Below are 18,632 nucleotides of genomic sequence, written 5' to 3' on the forward strand. Positions count from 1 at the left end.
AGATGAAGCTGGTGTAATTTACCATTGTTGCAGTTTGCCAAGAGCTCCCAATCATTCCTGGTTTTGGTCCAGGTTTAAACTAAAGCTGTGCTCCAAACCTAGACAACTTAATTTTGTGCAAGTTTTGTATGGTGTCCAACAACAGCACGCATTACTTGTGTTAGAAATGACAGCACTGTTGGCTACAAACAAATGCATCTAGGATATGGTATTTTAACTGCACACATTTTACATGGCTGATGTCTGAAAACAGATGAAAGTCTAAATGAGTTTCACTGTTGTGCTACCTACACTCCAAGCAGGTTTCTGTGGTGTTTGCTGTTACTACACCAGCAACGTGGCCAAATAGATCATAGCTAAAGTCCACTATTCTCTGCGTCATTAAATACTAAAATAGTTCAATTTAGTCACGAAGAACAAAAAATGAGACAAATGTAACATAGTGAGCATTAACACCAGTGTTCTGACCACACAAGAACCACAGCAGTGACTTTGCGTGTTAAGTTTTAATGTTTAAAACAGTTATATACAAATCCCATACAAGCACCTCTCTTCAGCCTGTCTTTTTTGTACCTTCCTTTTATTTTGGGACACTTCAATGAAACTAACCTGAACTAAGCTATTCTGAGGTATTTAAGAGTCATACTGAAAGGTAAAATGTTTCAGATAGCAATAAATGAAAAGTAAAAGCTGACTTGAGATGAAGATCACAGTCACTCATACACTGGCTGTTAATTTCTTCCAGTTTTGGCTTCTGTAGGACAGTTGGTCATCTTTGGTACTGCTTTCTCTCAGAGTTAGCAATAGATGTTTCAAAAAGTCCTTATTCCAGGATATTTCAGGAGGAATTCACACACACACACACTCAAAAATATATCCCCTCAAACATCTGGTGATCTACATTTTCGAAAATGTATTTTGATACTTAATAAGGGGTATGAAAGGGTATTTACTCAGACATATTTGAGCAGAAACATAAAGTGAAGCTGTAAAATGTGGTTTGTCATTGCAGCCACAGTGAATCATTTAAACATGAAAAGGAGACAGAAGTGCAGTTTAACTCACCAGCAGGTCCATAAACATCCTGAAATATGAGGTGGATTACTCCTTTAATGTGATGTAGCTACACAACAATACTGCAGATGAGTTTTAGTTATTTCTCTGATTATATTTTGTATTGTAAATCATGTTGTGAAATGCTTAAGTGATATCTTAAAAGGAAGAAGTATTCTACTCTGCAGCCTCTGGGTAGAGGGCATCCTCTGCCCCAGCCCTGTGTATACAAGAACTACTAATGCATGTACACAATGTGATTGTGCAGCAGTCAAACACTGGAATAAGGCCGTATGAGGCTAAGTGTTTCTGATGTCATCCATGTGGAGCTTATTCAGAGGAACTGCTAGCCTCTGTGTTTCCTTCATGCTCAATAATAGCTGTAGCAGATTCTCATTCTGGTGAAACCATGACAAAAAATAATGCAAACACAACAGGTTTTGCAGAGGATTCATTATCTACAAAGTACTTGTATCAACTATTAACAGGCAATTATGCTAGGAATTTTTTATTGCTAATTCTGTAATTGTTGCATGTAGCAGCTGATGTTAGAAAACCCCAGACTTTTTGTAACTTGTCAAAGTGATGAAATATCAGTCTTTATACTGAGTGTTAATGTGATAACGGCAATATAATGAAGAAACATGGAATTATTAACATCATTAGTGCATTCAGACTTAGAAGTGGTGAGGCAATTCTTGTAATTACCTGAACTAAAACCTAAGAGGTTATCCTAAATCAGTATATTACATACACTGTCAGCTGAACATGCTATAATACTAACAAAACAATAAAAGCAAGAGAGGGTAATAATGGAGTGTTATTACATTATATTGTAGTTTATTACATTAACATATTTCACATTTTGACATGTTACGATTCTGGCAGTCACTGCATCACCAGCTGCAAAAACCTGCATCTTATTTGTATCTAGGCTATTACTGTCATATAAAGAACTCAATAACTCGTTACAGGGCAAGAAGCAAAGATCAATAGATATTGTGCATCAGAAATTCTCATACAGCGCTGACAGACAAGTCAATTAAGTACCAATTTACTAAAACTTCTCCAGTTGTGCTTTTTAACTTTAAGTTACTTACACATCCATGTAGGTTTCACCATTTTTGTGAGGACATTCATGCTCCCTGACCTTACCACTGTTCCAATATTAACCTAAAAACAAAGCCTTAAAGGGAACATTCACCGCAAAATAAGATACATCTGTAGGGTTGTGAATTTATCCATCTAAATCGTTTTGTGCGAGTTGGCCAATTTCAGAGACATCAGCTGTAGAGCTGTCTATAAATCTGTTTCTGTGTTTGTTTCTTTGGCCTCTAACTCCTCCTACAGGAACATCTTAGGCCCCTGAAGGTTCTTATCTATATCATATATTATGACATCATCACATTGCCTAATGACCACCTAGCAACAGGCTAAAATGACTTTTTCTCTCTTTTTTTTTTTTAGCATTTAACACCTCCAACACCTTATAAAAGCATCATATTATTTAATTTCACAACAATAGCAAATAATTTATCCCCAAAGCTTCAATTATTCATGAACAGGCCAAAGAAATCCTATAGCATGGGCATGTACTAGTTATTATAATGGAACTAAAAGGCAGCTGTCTGGCATTGCTCAAAGCAGCAATAAATATTTGAAAATTCAAGACTCATAAGCCTTGTGAGCAGATTGTAGAGCAGAGCAGATGTAGGATTTATTTTCTTTCTACTTTACTAAGCCTGTCAGCCATATCACTGCATTTACCTGTGATGAAAAGTTTCTGTTCATAACAGTGTAACAGAATCTAAACAGCAGCCACCTCAGTTCTGCTTTAAATTTAACTAGCTGCGAGCTTCCTTTGGTTGGTGGGTGTACTTGGGTAGAAAGAAACAGTTCCCACATGAACTTGCTCACACCAAGGTAACAGGGTCAAAAGACCTAAAAAGAGACATTTCTGCTTTTGGGGACCACAGCGCAAGTGTCATTTGATGGTCATTATATTCAAGAGTGTGCAGACATGTCTACAGCAGATATCTTCAACTCTCACCCAAACGTTCTTGATGGGTAAAGACCACTATGGGCCAGAGGAAAAACGTGCATTTAATTTTGGGGTGAACTGTCCCTTTAACCCTCAAATTGCCCTTTAAAGTTGTCAGTGTCATTTCAAATGTCCTTACAACAATGGTTTTGAACCAGTATTCACACACACACACACACACACACACACACACACACACACACACACACACACACACACACACACACACACACACACACACACACACACACACACACACACACACACACACAGAGTTTCACATTTCTTGGCAGGAAGGGGGCTTCTGCAGAGCTCATGCAGTGCTCTTGTAGTGATCTACTGCAGCTCCACTGAGCCTCTCTCTAGGGTTATTACTATTATAATAACTGATAGTGTTAACCAACAAAGAAAAAGTACATTGAGTAGAATTGTATAATTTTGTGAACACTGACAAATGTAAACAAAATAAAACTTGGCACAAACATTGTCAAGCAAAATCTCAATATCTGGGTGGGAAAACAGCACCTGTCTACAGACCACAGTGCCACACGTTTCTTTTAACTGCTCATCTTACTGTCCAGAGCAGTATACATAACAAACTCAGTTGCTGCCGCTTGAATTTTGCAGCATTTGTGGCTGCTTTCCCATCCTAACTGTGAGCAACTCATCGATGAACATGAATAATAGAATAAGTGGTGAGAAAGAGCAGTCCTTATAAAACATGAACAAAAACAGATGTACACTGGCGATCGAGGAGACAGAATGGGAGCAGGTTGTTGCATCTCTGAGTTTGGCTGGTGAGAGACCAGTCTAGGCTGATGACGGTGAACTGGAGCAGACTCTACCCAGGGCCTTTGCTTCCATAGGCTCTTACATGGACCACACTCCGACTGGGTGCATCTCCACAGTCTCAACAGAATTGTCGTGTAAAAGCAGATATTTTACCTGGTATAGCTTAATAGCACTAACTGTAAAGAGAGAAAATGCAAATCTAAAAGCTGCAATGATTGGTATTATTTGGGGGCTTTTAGTTTTTAAAAAAAAATTGAAAAGGCTTCTGTGAAAACTGCACTGAAATAAGCATGTATGGAAAGTCACTTTGTTTCTATGGCCCGAACAGATAGATTTATGATAAATTGCTTATGTTTAATATAGCTATAAAATATAACTGCCAATAAAACTTTATTTTTATAGCTATCTCAAGGTTAATGAAACCCCTGCTTACAGCACTGCAGTTTTACTATTTATGTCCAGACATGGTTTAAGTGTTTTAGACTTTCAGCTTTGCAAGGAAACACAACAGTGCAAACCCTATCAGGTTACCTCTTTCCTAGTTCTACTGCCACTGTTAATTACTTTAATTTAGTAATAAAACACAATAATACTGGTAAATGTACTACTCTGCATTTAGCAAAAAAATAAATAACAGTTCTAATATCCTTCAGTACCTGTTACCTTCAGTATCTGCCTTTGCAAAATGCTAGGGTCCTCATTTCAAGGTGCTTTGTACCATTAGGCTGAAATGCTTCAACTCTCCTCTTTATTACTGAAAATCACAAGGTCAGAATTTGAAAAAAGACACTTTCAGATATGCACTTCTTTCCATTAACCTGACAGTATTTCAATGCATCAATTTCATATCCAAAAGAGTTCTGCGGTCAGTTTTCTATAAATGTTGAAACTGCAATCTTACTAGGTTGAACTGAGTAACATTTACGCATCCCTTTCAGCACAGCAAAGGGAATTAGAGGACAGGGCTCTAAAAGAGCCAAGGTAACACGAGGAAAGAAAGAGCCATGAGGAATACAATATGGAGCTGCAGGAGGCTCAGGACATCATCTCTTTTTACTCAGCCACCTCCGCCATCACAGCTGCGATTACACAAACCAGTGACACATCAACATTGGCAGAGTGTGGTTAACCCACTAAAACTATCCAGTCTTCCATGTATTGGAAGTATTGTACGCATTGCAGCACTGGATATGTCTGAGGGAAACCATGTGGAACATTAGTGTAAAAGTGACCTATATCTGAATGAGCACTTTAACAGAATAATAAGTCAGCAACACATCCTATGTCTGAAAAGCGCTCATTTCTACGAGAGGAGGGATCTTAAATGAATGGTGTTAATGGTAAACAGCACAGATGCTTTATTCTGCACATAGCACCTTTAAGATGTTTCCAGTGCTGTGCTGATCTTAAAAAACAAAGCAAGTTCAACTTTAGTGTGTTTGCCTCCATGTTGCTTTGACCTTTTCTCTACTGTTACATCAGTTAAACACCAATCAGGGCTGAACGAGACCGTGGAGATGCACCCCAGTTCCTGCTGTGGCTACTTGTTGACCAGTTTTGCCAAACTTTCTCTCAGGTTGTTCAGGTCGCCGATTTTGATATCCAGAACATCAATAATCCGCCGTACCTCGACCTCCGCGTGCACCTGGTCCTCCCGGTTGGAGGCTAGTGTTTTTTCGGTGCTCTGAACATGATCCTCCAGCTCGGTGTTTCGTCTCTCCAGATCCTGGAGACACATGAACAGTTATAATTAACTGGCTTTTCTATGTGGATGGCAAAATTTTACATTTGATGCAATATATGTATTTTGTATATAAATATATGCAATATATGTAACCAAAATGTTTATTTTGCATTTGTTTGAGAAATAAATGTTAGCCTTTAATACAATATTTCTGCAGCCATGCCTGTCTAAGAATGCATAGGCAGGTCTGACAAGTCTTATTTCAGGGGAGAAAAAAAAAAAGATCACAAGTAACCTAATAGAAAAAAGCCTACATCCCTTTGTATGGGATTTTTATATTCAGATGTACTGTATAACAGACATACTGTAGGGAGATACTGTGGCTGCTGACTGCAATAAAATTTGCTGAAAAACTCTTCTTGGAGTTCTTTGCTTTCAACTGTTTATACTCCAAACTCAAATGTGCAGTTTTCTGTTTTATGGGGTAATTCTGTATGCGAAAAGCACCAGTGAATAAATTATGGAATGAGCACAAGGACGGCAAAGGTCAAATATGAATACACATAATTCACAACTGACATCCCTGGTAAGAATGATAAAGGACCTAATAAGAGCTATGCAATATGCATCAAGTATCATCTCAAGGATTAACAAGGAAATTCAATCCAATTTTTTTTCTCCTTGGATCCCTGAATTCACCTTTGTAGATTTTTTGCTGCATTGCCATTAGTCTGAACTGCACTGTCTCTTTTATAGGTGCCCCTAGTAATACACTGATTATTTATCAGCAGTCTGTATGCCCTGTTTTGGGTAACAACAAAAAGAGATATATTTGTAGTACCAAAACAGACCATGTTGCTGTTAGAAAACTGCTAACTTAAAAGAAACCGTTTATCGCACTCAAGTGGTGTAGGCCAGTGTGCAGTACTAACCTCTAGCTGTTAAGTAATAAAAATAGAGGTGAAGAGAAACAGTTTGAGCACCACAAATGCAGTGTAACTATATTTAGCAGCACTAATAAATTTCCTTTTTGAATTTCTAAAGACTTTGATACACATCAATCAACCTGATGAGCATTTTAATTGCTTATGAGGGTGATTGATGTTATACTTGCAATCTAATACAGGGATGCAATGAATTTTTTCATTATTGCTGAATCTGCTGATTATTTTCTAGAATAAGTGGTTACTTATTAGCTTATATCACGCTCACAACACTGAGAAATGTAAAAGCATATCATCCTGACCTACAAGGTGACGTCATTAAATGTATTGCTTTGTGCCGCAAAGAGGACAAAATCCCAAAATGTTCATTTTACTAAAGTGTAAGGATGAACATCAGCAAATTCAGAACTATCACAACTGCTAGTTTTTGAGTTATAAAATCCAGCTATGTACACCTAAGTGGCATTTTCCAGCAACATGTTATTTGTGCAGCACAGCAAAGTTGTGCAATTTGATGAGTCAGTCACAAAATAGAGGAAAATAAAAAAAAAAAAACTGGTCACCAGCTTACCTTGAGTCTCTGCATGGTCTCCTCTCTCTCCCTCTCCAGCTCACCAACATCTGTTCTCTTGCTCTGCAGATTGTGAATTTCCTGAAAACACAGTTATTCCAAATAATTACAACACCACCTTTCGGATTCCTGTACATCAATGTCACGAGGACACAAAGCATTCCTCATCAGTTTTGCAAAATACTTCAGTGGTTCAAAAAGCAGCTGAGTCATTTATCATACAATAGGGGTCAGTGATAAGATTCGGGTCACCTTGATGTGCTCGGGTTCTGCCTCCAGGGTAACATACCACTGTGACCTTGCATGAAATGACGGGACAGATGTAGTTATGTTAATGAAGCTGGCAGAAAGCAGCAGGCTGCTTTCAAGAAGTATTTTAATTTTATTTATGCAAAGGAAATTTGGGGCTCAGCATGTTGTGCATGCATTAGTGGACACTGATTTGACCCAAACAAACAAGTAATGCTGATAAGATGATATAAAGTTATCAAGGTGCAGTCAGAAATCTCTAATTCATGGAGGTGGCAGCTTGGAACATCTACATCCTGAGTCTCAACATTACTTGGCTGTGTTCTGTAAGACTGTGACATTTTATCAAAGCACTCTTCAGTGTGATCAAAGCAAAGAATCAGCTACAGAAATGACAGTGCCTCAAAGCTGAATCCAGATCTCAGCAGAAACACAAACGGAAAACGCACCAGAAAAAGAGCGCGAACACATTCTTCTCTGTCTGACTAAACTCGGCAACATTTTATCAAGTATTTTAGACCAGAAAAAAACAAGAAAATACTTCATTAAATACTTCAAAGATTATTTATAAAACATATACTCAAAATGACTCCTTTCAAGCTTTCTTATATTTTTCTGAACGTTTACAGGGTTTTTATGGCATAATTAAATATCAGAAAATTCAGGCTTACGCATCCGAAAGTCTGCTGGCAATACATGATGTCTGCTCTTGTAAATTAGGCTAGCTGCATACACTGAGCTTCTCTTCAAAGTGGCAAATAGATTTGGACAGCGTTGCATTGCTGACAGGAAATTTGGTGTCTTGCCTGGTCTTTGGCTCTCAGCAGGGCTTCCAACTCCTCCAGTGACCGGCTCAGCTCCTCTTTACCAGGCTGTCCAGCAGCAGGACGCCCCAGCTGGGCTTCAAGCTCGGCCACCTGGAATACACACACACACGCACACATGCACGCACACACAGAATGAATGAAGTTAAATACAATGTTACAACATTATAAGAAAAGTACCCTCCAAATCCACCTTCCAAAGGCTACCGTCCGTGGGGAGTTGTGAGAGAATCCAAAATGTATTAAAATGTGCAGAAATAAGTCTCATTTGTAACCATTGCAGTTTTTTTTTTTTTTTGGAGTCTGATTGATGAAAATCGGGCGCAAACTGGACACATAGAAGCCACGTAATTTCAAACTCATTTCCTGAGACGGCCTGATTTAGGCATAGCGAAATCTAATCTAATCTTGTAGCTAATCAGTCCAGGTTGCACGGGAATGTTTTCGCATAATCTTTCTCACAGATAAATATGAGAAACAAGAACTTGCCTCACAGGTAATAGGTACAAAAATAAAAGCGCAAACAAATTCTTTTTAAAGGGGAGAATGGTGCACTTAAGTTAGCCAGTTAATGTTGAATTTACAACGTTTTATAATTTTTTAATGTGTGGTGTAATTTACTCAATCCACAGAACAGCTTACAGCTTACCTTTACCTCAAGCAAAAATTATGGGAATAAGCAAAATTTGCACCAAAAAGTGTAAATGTAAACCAAAATAAACACTTGATTGCAAATACACCTAAATATGTTCAATGATTGCTATCAACGGAAATGAGGAAAACCAGCATGTTCATTGCCTATGCACAAACACGTTAACAGCCATCCTAAGACACACACAGCTAATGAAGCAATTTTCACAACTAATAAAAGTCCATTTAGTGAGGACTCTGTGTCTTTAGCAACATTCATCATGCAACACACTGCTGTGCAATTTACAAATGAATCAATTTTCTTTATTCATCTCTCTTGACTCTCCTCTCCACTAAACACACACCCATCAACATTCAAATGCTTCTGTGGAAAAAATAAAAAGTTTTGCTGCCAGTGGGCACAGCGCTGAAGCCTATCGCCTTGGAGACTTTTTTTTCTTAAGCTGATCGAGGGGTTTGACCTTTTGAAAGATTTCGATGAAAGATATTTTCCCAATCTGACCCACTTCCATGCATTTAGCATATTAATGGAAAAGTCAGAGAGTGTGAGTGACAGTTTGACGAAACAAGGACAAACTGTGCAGCATTTGAAGTCTGAACATGAAGAGATTGAGAGTCTGTGATTCAGCCGTCTTTCAGGCCTTTGTAGTTCAACAGTCAGTGCAAAGCACAAACACTGACAGGGCTAGGGGTCACTTCCCTCTAGGTTTAAAATAATCTTTTTTTTTTTTTTTAACCCCATTTGACTAAAGGAACAGCATTCGATAACAAGACACTTTAGCAATCAAAGTTCTAATTTCATCTCACTGTTCCACAGATCTTTGGTATGCACAGTTTTACCCAAGATTACACGACTATTTTAATCATTCTGTGCAGCCCTTTGACCCTATTAAATTAAACGTGTGCATGTCAGTGAGGACTATGACATGTGGCTAGACTGAAGCTTCTATTTGATAATTGTTTGCTGGACTTAAAATGAAATGTAATCACACAATTCATACAGTGAAGTAACTGACTCAGTCATTTTATTTAACATTGCATGCAAGAACATTTCTGGTTTTAGCTGTTTAAATGTGATTATTTTTATGGCTTTAAACTGATGATAATAAAAAAAGAATGTTATGGATACGAGTGAATAAATGCTAATTTGAAAATTGGGTAGTTTGTTAGAGTGCTCGGAATTGCTAAGTGTGTCCTCCTATTTACAATCTATAAGAGAGCTGAAACAAATCTGAGAAAAAAATAGCAGAGGGATTCAAACAAACCCCTGATCTCCTACGTTTGGTTCATTTTAATGCTGGTGCTGCAGAAATGGCCAACTTTCATTTTCTCTCCTTAAAGCATGTCCTCTGCATTTTAACAGGTGATTTCAAAGCGGCAGTTTAGAGATGCCACAGTATGCTAGTCCAGCCAAGCCAAGCTTCAGAAAAACCAATGCAGGTTGGGGGCTGGGGGTGGGGGTGGGTGGCTCACCCCAGTCGTATCATCCAGTCTGCATGTGACAGCTACTGTCCCCCAGAGGCAGTAGCTCCATCTCTCTGAACTCCACACAAATAGTGTAGCATGATGAGAGAAAACCTGCAAAACCTATGGTATCTTTAATAATCCCACTAAGGTTTGTAATCTAAACAGAGAAACATCTGCTTACAGCTGCAATGAAGCACTGAAGCAAAGAACCTAAACAGTTTGTTATGTGTATTTAATTTGATTAATTGTTATATATTCAAATGGTACGTGCAAATTGAAATAGATTGGCAGAAGATATAAATACACTAAAATGAATAAATATATATAAAAAAAAGATTCAAATATCTCAGAGACAAATGCAAAATATACTGCTGTGAAAATAAACCAAGAGCCCTTCTGTGGTGGATGAACACAAACATGGCTGAAGCTGCTTAGAGTGTGACAAGGGAGGAAAAAGGCAGCCATCCTCTCTCCTTCTGCTCCTACAGTGATTTATCTTCTTCCACTAACTGGGGCAGAGGGAAGGGGGGGGGGGGGCAGTATAGGGTGTCCTACCCTCACCCTCCCCCAAAAAAGAAAAAAGAAAAAAAACCTGCCACCCTGTTACCAAACCCTGGAGGCCTGCTCTACTTCGAGCCACCTGGTTGACTTTGCTACAGTGTGTGTGTGTGTGTGTGTGTGTGTGTGTGTGTTTGGGGGCGGGGGAGGGGGAGGGGGAGGGGGAGGGGGAGGGATAGTGGGGTGGGGGGTAACCTTCACCTGGACTCAGAAACAGATGAATTAGAAGAAACCTTTGAAAAACTAAGGGCCAGTTTCCTGTCAGTAGTGTAATGGTTATAGAGTCGACTGGTTTGCAGCAGCACTTAATTCTGTCGCACTGAAGAAGCCTTGTTAAGCTTGACCAAGGGCATAATTTTCTCTCCCTAAATTAAAAATGAAATGTCTGCACTTTGGTCCTGCGATCATCACAGGAGACTGTCAACAGAAATATCCCAGGGAGGGGGGCCTGGATGAAAAATGCATCTGCAGTTTGGAGCAGTCCTTGTAGTGTGATACTTATTTTTGTATAAATTAACAACAACAAAAAAACAGTTTTATAGGAGAAACTCAATAGCTGCATAGGGGTTTGAAGTTTAGGTTAGCATCATACCCCTAATTATAATTTCAATTAACACCAACAACAACGCACAATAGAGTGCATATCCAGTTTACAAGTCCCCCATAATGCCTACTGTAAATCAAACACTAAAGCAATTAGTTTCCTTTCAATATTTTCTGTATGTTATGCAGACTTTTGTGAGCAATGTGACAGCACAGTAGGGTGACTTGTGTCTCAGAGACCTGGTGAAAGACTGACACTCTGGCATACAGCACAGTGGCATAAAACAGGAAACTTACTGTGTTGAAGTTTTAATATAAATATTTTATGCCGCTTTGTTGTACTTGTCTGTGGAAACAACATGAACACAATATACAGCATACAATAATCATGTAATGCAACCTCGATTATTAGTTTATACAGTACCATGCAAAAGTCTTGAGACACCCATTTAAAGTCTTTTTGAGCAATACTTCTCAAGGATTTCTGAAGTTCTTTCAGTTTTTCTTTGGACGCTTTTCAGCCCAGCCTAGGAAAAACTACCTACAACAGATGAACAGTATCTGAAAGACAAGAGGAAAAAGCCAACAAAGACCCGACAAAAAGAAGCTGTGCACCAAAGCTTCATCAGAAGTGGTCTCAGTGGAATGGTGGCTGTCAAGAAACTATTCTTAAGGAAGGGAAACAGGAAGAAAAGGCTGAGGTTTGCCACATTACACAAGAACTGAACTGTAAACCAGTAGCAGCAGGTCTTGTGGAGTGATGAATCCAAATTTGAAATTTTTGGTTCCAGTCATCATCAATATATATAAAGGAGGTCAGGAAAGAGGTACAACACTGAGTGTCTGCAGCTATCTGTGAAACACAGTGGAGGCGCTGTCATGGCTTGGAGCTGCATTTCAGTCAGTGGTGTTGGGGATCTTGATAAAGCTGATGGAACTATGAACGCCAGAAAGTACCATCTGATTTTGATCCACCATGCAATATCATCTGGAAAGCAACTGGCTGGCAAACTTCATTTTTCAGCATGACAATGATCCAAAAACACACTGCTAATACACTTATGCAGTCATTGATTGGCCTCCCCAGACCTCAATATCATTGAAGCAGCGTGGGATCATCTCGACAGAGAACAGAACAAAAGGCAGCTAACATCCAAAGAAGAGCTTTGAATGTCCTTCAAGAAGCCTGGAGAACTATTCCTGAAGACTACTTCAAGAATCTATAAGAGAGTTCAGGCTGTGTTGAAGAATAAAGATGGTCACACCAAATATTGACTTTCAAGCTTGCTAGAATTGTACAAAGTCCGTTTTTACCTCATATGCTGTATTTCCATCTATGTTGCACATTTCAATAAGTTGCAGCACCTATTTCCCATTTTTCTAGCAAAATATGAAGAAATTACAACATACTCGAGACTTTTGCACCAATAAGACCAATACATTATCTTCTCATTACCTTTTTTCATAAACTGATTGCAATTGAAATTCTATATTAACTGAAGCAGCTCCATTTCCCCCATTTGGTAAGGAGCAGTGACAGAAAACAACAGATTTGTGTTCACCTTTTCACACCTTTACTTAGATATGGAAAGCATCATAACTGTAAATGCATGGAACCACTGCAGTGTTGGTAAAAGTGTAATGTAAAGTTCTTCAAACAATAGCATCTACTAAAGTCTATAAATTTGACCGCAGTACTGTAATACTATTCTGTGCACTACATAAGGTCACCTGGTCTCGGAGGCGATCAGTCTCTTCCTGGTATTCAGCCAGCTGCTTCTTCCACTGTTCCACGCTGCTGTTGGCTTCCTGCAGTGCTGCCACAAGCTTGGCATTGCTGTCTTGAAGAGTGAAGAGTTCAGCTTCCAAGTTGATCTCACACATGGACCTGAGGACAAGTTAGACAAAGACTTAATTATCCTTCAAGAGATGGTGCCCTTTATGTTGGAAAGAAGGAAGCAGAAGATAAAGAGGTAATGGAGTGAAACATTTCTATTATGCTGCACCAGCTGTGTGAATAAAGTTTATGGACATTTAATGAATTTAAGGAGCCAGAAGAGTTTTACAACTTGCAAATGTTATTATGACTTTACATTGTACGTCTCTTTTATCATTCATGTCTTTCATCACAATTCTGCAATAGTGCTAGCACTATGAGTTTTCTGAACATCCATTATACCCCTAAAACGCTCCTGACAATTTTTAGGAATTAAAGTGGACCAGGAATATGCAATAATAATTATTATTATGGCTTTTTTTTTCTTGTTTTGTAGTACTCTTTGGCTTCAAACCTGCAACAGAACAGAGCAACATGCACCTTCAGCAGTGGAAAATGGCACCACAGGGTACTTTGTAAAAAAAAAATGAAATAAAACAACACAGGTAATTTGTTCTGTTTTATTACGTTGTGGGAAAGATTCTGTGTGCCGGTAAAGGTCATGATTCAGTGGGGATATTTAATAAAGCAGAGCGCTTTCAGCCGAGAAGGTCTTTAGGAAGCAGAGTCTCCACCATAACGACTAAAGCTGGCAACCATAATACCCCTCACCATAGCAACGGGAAAGATAGGCCTGCATTGGCTTAAAACAACCATAAAGTAAAACTGTTGGGATAATAGGCTGTAAAGCAGCTGAGGAGCGCTTCACTGGTCCCATATGGAAGGTTGAGGGATCAATAATGACCGCTATAATGATGATAATTATGAGCTGCAAAATTCAGCACAGGTCAGGCCTGGGTGGTCTTAAGTCATAGACACAGACACAGATTTAAAAAAGCACATAAGTTATTGTTATGACTGAAGTAAGGACTCTAAAATGTTTGTGAAACAGACTTGTCTGCCTTCTACTCTAAACAAGAGGCACAAACAGGCACACACACAACACTGCAGAACAGGAGGGAGTCCACCTGTAGCACTGTTTCCAGGATGGGCACACTTTTTGCTGTGTGTTAAGACTGACTCACTGCTGCTTTCTAGGCAATTAGCTGTAATGTCTGAGCTTATATGTAAGCTCAGATGTAAGTTTAGTCCTTGGCCATCCACTGCTTAAAAAAAAAAAAAAAAGAAAGAAAGACTGTACTTCTTGATTTTTGGTTCCTAGAATAAAATCAAGACTAAATATTCTATGTGATGTGTGGTGCCACTCCCAGAACTATATAAATATCACCACTCCATACTCTGCTTGCCCTCAATCTCATGATTTACTCTAATATTGTGTGTCCCTATTGTAAATTTGCTTGGGATATTTCTATTTATATTGCACTTTTCCATGTCTGTCCATAGTGGAATGTGGATGCCTGTTACTCATTCTGGGGGATAGATAGGGATAGGTTGTGCAGCACAGACTGTAAAGCCCTTTGAGGCATCGGTTATTTTGGATTATATATTTTTAAAAAAAAAAAAATCTGATTTGCTTGACCTGTTTGATCGACTTAACTTCTGACTGGCTAAACACACCTGATCCGGTTGCTTGGGAGCATGTGAAGCAAAGAAATCTGACCATTATGGGGCACAGCCTACCCTAGCTTATTTCCAATGATGCAGCTCAATGCAGAATTCACGTGGATGTTAACTCAAATATGAACTAGAAAGGCACAAATCTTTCCAGTTTCCAATTCATGTTCATTGATGACATGTCACCTGCATTCATATGCAGTGTGGACGCCAGTTTAGCTTCCTGAATGAATAACAGTTTGCCTTGTCTGTGGAATAAATTCACAAGACTATCATTACAAAATTAGCTCTACGTGCCAAATAAGTCATGTTTTCAGTTTCTTTGAATGTGAAAAGCAGAGAACTGTGACGTCTCAACAATGGTGCACACTCAATAAAGGCTTTGCAATTTAATGGCTCGTAATTCCACCTCCAACAGGGGGGCAGGGGTTAGAGGCTCGAGTCAGTGCTTTTTAATCAGTGCTTTGCATTCTTACATGTGCTCAGGTAGCGAAGTTGGGGCTGAGACACAAGCTGGATTATATGAGTGGGTACACTGCAATGTGAAACAAAGAGAAGATCCAAGTGATGCGTGGGGAGCTTACTAAAAAAGGAAATCCCATTCAGTACTTAAAAACTTTATCAATATCTAGCAACATAGGTAAGAATATATTTATAGGAACCTGATGTCACTCAGGAATAACAGGGACTTTTAGTATGGCTTAAAGCTCCCGCCATTCTTAATACAATATGTAAATTTGTGCTAAGAATAGCACGAGTGACAGATTTGTTATACATACTTTTGGATTTTCCACTTTTTGCTGGTGAGAAAATAAAGATCACTACATGGGATTCAAGAAAATCCTGTAAAATCCTATAATACTGTAACTTAGTGATACGAGGATTTTCTTAAACACTTACTAAGAATTTTTAAAAAAAAGACAAAATTTCCATTTCAGTACCTCCACATTCACATCTGGTGCTCTTTACTGAGCTTTCTGTGTATTTGTAATGGATTGTTGTAATATCTTTCCACTGCATGTACACTTATGCATTATTTTTGCTATATAAAAATGTCAGAAATCAGTGAAACATTTTCCTGATAAGTTTTCTTTCCATCTATACATCTGTCAAGTTAGTTTTAAGCATTTTGGCTACTCCGTCCAGCAGAAACACAGTCTGTCATTACCCTTCAGACAACATCTTCTTGACCCTTTCTTTCTCTGCTGTCAGCTCCACTTCAGCACTCTTGCTGCGAAACAGCTTTTCCTCCCCGGGCCCGTTGACTGTCAGCAGCGGCGGTGAATGGCGGTCCTCCGACAGCTCCTAGACCAACAGCACACGGACCAACAGGGAGAACAATACAAACAGGATCTGAACTCCACTAAAGAGATGACACGATGTCAAACCATCAGTTTCGTGTAGTACGAGTGCTTCTCAGGAAACAAGAAAAAAGAAAAAGGCTAGATAAACCAGCACCTTTCATGTAAGTGTTATTGGAAAAAAGGGATTCTTCCTTGGATTGTTTGGGATTACACTGTAAATCCTCGGGAGCTGCAATGCAGTTTTCATATCAGACAACAAGAATCCTCAAGCAGAAAGTGCACGATTAAGGAGCATTTTAACAGGGTGCAGTTACATTTCCTGGAGACTGCATGGTTGGTCTAAATCACACTGAATACATTTATAGGCCAGCACACCCAAATAGAGAAGTGATGGACATCATGGATGCTATGCTACATTTTGGCCAGTAATTATAAATTTCTGTTATTCTGACTTAGAAGCAAAGGAATGTTAATGAGTGGTGGCCCACTCATTAACATTCCTATAGCCAAACCTGTCATCAGAACACAACACACCAAACACAGTAGCAACACAGGACAGAGCTCAACATGCCAGTGCTTGATATGCCCCATCTGGACTCCTGTAAACAGGCTCCATGCAAAGAGAGCAGCCATGTGTGGAGCCCAGCTGCTTTCCTTGTCTTCATGCAGCATCACAGATCTGATTGGACTCAACAAGAAATGACTAAATGTACAGCTTCAGCTTTCAAAGGCTCATCTGTGCGTGTGTGTGCATAAAAAATATGTGCATCATGCTGCGGTGTGTACATTTGTTGAGAAATTACATACACTGCACATCTGGCCAGGGGCGGACTAGTAGCACAGGTTGCATATTGGGGGGATTCAACATTCATTTTGGAACCTGGTTTAGTCCTGGTGTTTTGACATAAACACATTTATTTCTTAATTAGACTGAAGCTGTAATTTCATCATAAAAGTAAATAACACATAAAAATCAACTTCAAACAACAACAGCTGTTCAACAGCTGTCTTCCACATCACACAATCCTCCTCAGATGTTATGGAATATTTCCTGCTCAGACTTTTACTCTGTCAAATATGTTGCACATTGTGACTTTATTTTTCTAAATACAAATGAAGGATGATGGCATTTTAATTAACTTAGGCTTTAAAGGTTAAGTCAAATTTTTATTCATTCCCTTTTTCAGGCAAATATTCACTAGATGGACAAAAGTAACACAAAAATATGCCATCTGCCTTAACAAACATTCATGAAAGAATGGGTTGTTCGTGTAACAGGATGCCGCAGTGGCAACGAGTCGATTTGTGAAATTTCCTCCCTCCTCGATATTCTCCGACCAACTGTAAGTTTCATATTGCAAAATGGAAGCGTTTAGGAACCACAGCAACTCAGCCCCGTGAATTTACAGAGCTATCTGTGTTGCCAAGTGCTGAGGGGCATTGTAAGTAAAAGTCTCCAATGCTCTGCTGACTCAGTAACTGCAGAGCTCCAAACCTCCTCTGACATTAACAACGGCAGCAAAGCAAAAAAAAAAAAAAAAAAAAAAAAAAAAAAAGAACAAACTGTGTGCCGGGAGCTTCACAGCATGAGTTTCCAGGGCAGAGCAGCTCCGGTAGGTCTAATGTGTAGGTGGTCCAGTATTTTTGTCCATATAATGTATAAAAATAAATACGGCATATACAGTGCCTTGCGAAAGTATTCAGCCCCCTTGGACTTTTTAACCTTTTGCCACATTTCAGGCTTCAAACATAAAGATATAAAATTTAAATTTTTCGTGAAGAATCAACAACAAGTGGGACACAATCGTGAAGTGGAATGATGTGTCAAACTTTTTTAACAAATAAAAACTGAAAAGTGGGGCATGCAATATTATTCGGCCCCCTTGCGTTAATACTTTGTAGCGCCACCTTTTGCTGCAATTACAGCTGCAAGTCGCTTGGGGTATGTCTCTATCAGTTTTGCACATCGAGAGACTGAAATTCTTGCCCATTCTTCCTTGCAAAACAGCTCGAGCTCAGTGAGGTTGGATGGAGAGCGTTTGTGAACAGCAGTCTTCAGCTCTTTCTACAGTTTGCTGCACTGAAAAAAGGGGCCGAATAATATTGCACGCCCCACTTTTCAGTTTTTTATTTGTTAAAAAAGTTTGACACATCCAATAAATTTCATTCCACTTCACGATTGTGTCCCACTTGTTGTTGATTCTTCACAAAAAATTTAAATTTTATATCTTTATGTTTGAAGCCTGAAATGTGGCAAAAGGTTGAAAAGTTCAAGGGGGCCGAATACTTTCGCAAGGCACTGTATATAAAAGGATCCAGTAATTTTAGTTTTGCCTTTGCTAGTAACAGTAAATTCAAGATGTATTCATTAATAGGAAGCTACAGAAATATACCAAGACATTAATGTATTAATTATTTGTTTTTTCTAGGAACTAAATAACAGGTTAATTATCCACCTGACTTTTGTTAAGATGACAGCCTGTTTGTAACTAGAACCTTC

At 38.9% G+C, this 18,632-nt stretch overlaps 1 protein-coding gene across 2 annotated transcripts in view; it reads right to left on the bottom strand.

The window, feature by feature from the left end:
• Positions 1-487: 487 nt before the first annotated feature.
• homer3b (homer scaffold protein 3b) overlaps positions 488-18,632 on the bottom strand; it is a 56,772-nt gene continuing 38,627 nt past the window's right edge. For both annotated transcript variants that reach the window (XM_030726733.1, XM_030726732.1), the window contains 5 exons: positions 15,997-16,133; positions 13,109-13,265; positions 8,141-8,251; positions 7,086-7,166; positions 488-5,612 (listed from right to left, as the gene is read on the bottom strand). In XM_030726733.1, the coding sequence (XP_030582593.1) occupies positions 5,427-5,612; positions 7,086-7,166; positions 8,141-8,251; positions 13,109-13,265; positions 15,997-16,133 (672 nt within the window). In that variant the 3' untranslated portion in view covers positions 488-5,426. The remainder of the gene's footprint in view (positions 5,613-7,085; positions 7,167-8,140; positions 8,252-13,108; positions 13,266-15,996; positions 16,134-18,632) is intronic.

The sequence above is a fragment of the Archocentrus centrarchus genome, chromosome 4 (assembly GCF_007364275.1).
Source record: "Archocentrus centrarchus isolate MPI-CPG fArcCen1 chromosome 4, fArcCen1, whole genome shotgun sequence".
In the NCBI taxonomy this organism is placed as follows: Eukaryota; Metazoa; Chordata; class Actinopteri; order Cichliformes; family Cichlidae; genus Archocentrus; species Archocentrus centrarchus.